Source organism: Oryx dammah, unplaced genomic scaffold (assembly GCF_014754425.2).
Source record: "Oryx dammah isolate SB20612 unplaced genomic scaffold, SCBI_Odam_1.1 HiC_scaffold_1848, whole genome shotgun sequence".
Taxonomy (NCBI): Eukaryota; Metazoa; Chordata; class Mammalia; order Artiodactyla; family Bovidae; genus Oryx; species Oryx dammah.
In genome coordinates this window covers 1-2,442 of record NW_024071953.1, presented here as the reverse complement: position 1 = coordinate 2,442, position 2,442 = coordinate 1, and the positions used below count along the sequence as shown (strand labels likewise).

The window sequence follows — 2,442 nt, the reverse complement described above, 5'->3', positions numbered from 1 at the left end:
TGTGTCGTCTGTTTTGCCCACCACGATTATCCTATTTCATACTGTTCTCTGCTTTCCCTGTGGTACTTCTATTGTTTCCCATTTCTTGTTTACTTGTCAAGTTTAAATCCCAAGTCAGCTGACCCAGGTGAACTAAGAGTGATTTTTTTGCACTCAATCTTTATATAAGGTGGGCTTACAGAGTGAGATGCATATCTGCTTTCTGTTTGGTGTTAGCGTGCTGGCATGCGTGTCATAGTGATGTCAGTGTAATGCAAATGGAAGTGTGAAAGCCAGGGTTCTGTGTCCCTGTGTGTGAGGCGTGGCTGTACCATCAGAGGGAATTCAGGCTGTTCATCAGCCTGTTATTTGGCCAGAGCACTGAGCACCTGCTGCTCTTTCTCTCTTCTGCCCTGTAAAACCTCGCTGTGTCTCCCGCACAAAACACTTCTCTCTCTAATGGATCAGACCCTTGGCGTGCTTCACCACTCCAACATTCCATCAAAACCAGACAGGGCTGTACAGTGTCTCATCAGTCTTGCCTTAGTCCTTTGCCCTCCCTCCCCCACCAGGTTCAGCAGACAGCTGCCACAGATGAGAGAGAATGGTGCCCGACGGGACTCTCTGGATGAATGCTATCTGACTTACTCGGTTCTTCCTGGCCTGTCAGACTCCTTCTGGCCTTATAGGAGCAATGCCATCTTCCTCCCTGAGGACGTGGATGTCTCTTATGCCCGGGATGTAACCAGTGAGTATTTTCTTGTGATAGACCACCACCCGGATGCCCAGGTAGACTCTGTATTCTTCGTACTCCTCGCCTCTTGATTGCTGTGATTTGTCATCCCTGTTGGAATCTCTGCAGACGGTGATTTGAATCAGACTCTGTGGTAGAGGTTTAAGTACAGACATCGGGTGGGTCTGGGAGCTGTGCTCTCTTCTTCATTCAGGTGAAGCCTATGGGTCAGGCCCCAAGTTAGATCATGGACCTACGGCTCGTGTGAAACACTGACTCACTTGTATGTGTGCAGGTGTCCGGAGAGGACTCTATTTTTCCCTGATCCCTATGCAGTGTCTCCTCTTGCCCCAAATGCTCCCATTTTCATCCCCAAAGTGTCCCTTGAATTTCTGTGCCTTTCCAGAGGTGCTCACAGCCGTAATTATTTGTTGCTTCCCTGGTGTCACTGCTGTCATCCCCAGGGTTTGTCTCCTCTGAATTGCTTGTGTTAGCAAGCCAATCATCTGGACCCCAGGATGCAAAGAGCCCTCCCATCACTTTGCTTGTATTTTTCCATGAAGCAAGGCAGAGCCGTGGCATTTTCCCACCCCGTGAATGACTGCAGGTTCCACGTAACAACTAGGATTCATGTGATTTGAGGTTTCTTCATTCCACTCATCATTCTGCTAAAGCAGTCAGCATATGATGAGAGAAGCCTGAGTATTACAGTATTCTCTGCGAATGCAGTTGGGCTATTCCCCAGCCTGTGGGGAAGGTGAATCTTTAACCTTTTACTCTGACTTGGAAGAGAATACTGTGAGGAGGATATACCAGGGCAGAGAGATCTTGCCTGATGGCTCAGGAAAGCAAACCAAGCACAGTCTGGGAGATCCAACTTGAGGTACCTGGGATATCCTTCTTAAATAGCCTAGCATCTCACTGCTGATATTGTTGTCCCCGTAGCAGCACTGGACACTGGATTATTAATTTACACAGTTATCTGCCAAGTGTTTATCCACTTCTCTGAATTTATCCATAGAAAATCTCGCTGATCTTGAGGACGAGGAAGATCAAGACATCATCTCTTCTAGGTAACTATGGAGAACCTGGGTCCAGCATCAGTGGTGACATCTGGTCATCTCACATGGAAGGGGATCAGAAAGTGCTATCAGAACATGCCTATTTCTTCCATTCAGACAACCACAAATTGTCCCTGTAACAAGGTTGTCTGTTTTCACCCTTTATGAATCCCTCTCAATGATAGTAACTTGCAGTCAGCTGAAGCAGGGCTACTGATCAGCCACAGGATTTCTTGTACTCCTCTGTTTTCTCCTTTTTATTAACACCAGCATGCAATACTTAACTGCCTCTGTCACTCTGGGTTACGACCTTGGCAGATATTTCATGGCAAGGAAAGTAACTAGAAAAACTGTCATGTCACATTGCATATTTGAAAAATTGGTCTTGCAAACGCAAGATTTCTAGGAGTCTATTATGCTGCCAGTGCTGGTGTTTATTTGTATGCAGCATGTGAATTTCAACAAAACTTATGTTGTATTTGAAGTCGCCTTGATGTTCTGAGGACGTGTGTGACATGACTATGTGTCCTGGGGTGGCTCATCTCCTTCCTCCTGAACTCATTTCTTCTCTGTGCTCAGAGCATCTCATGCTCACTCTCCCTCACTCTCTCTTGCTTTCCCTTTGCCAGCGCCTTCAGGCCCCTGATGGGAGTTGTGGGTGGTGGGGGG

General features: G+C 47.1%; 1 protein-coding gene across 2 annotated transcripts in view; it reads left to right on the top strand.

The window, feature by feature from the left end:
- Nucleotides 1-1,804, top strand: part of LOC120859598 (neuroblastoma breakpoint family member 11-like) — a 4,325-nt gene extending 2,521 nt beyond the window's left edge. The window contains exons 4-5 of one of the 2 annotated variants that reach the window (XM_040235645.1): nucleotides 552-727; nucleotides 1,734-1,804. In XM_040235645.1, the coding sequence (XP_040091579.1) occupies nucleotides 552-727; nucleotides 1,734-1,789 (232 nt within the window). In that variant the 3' untranslated portion in view covers nucleotides 1,790-1,804. Of the gene's footprint in view, nucleotides 1-551; nucleotides 821-1,733 lie in introns of those variants that run through there. The other variant, XM_040235644.1, reaches the window with a different exon arrangement.
- Nucleotides 1,805-2,442: the final 638 nt, after the last annotated feature.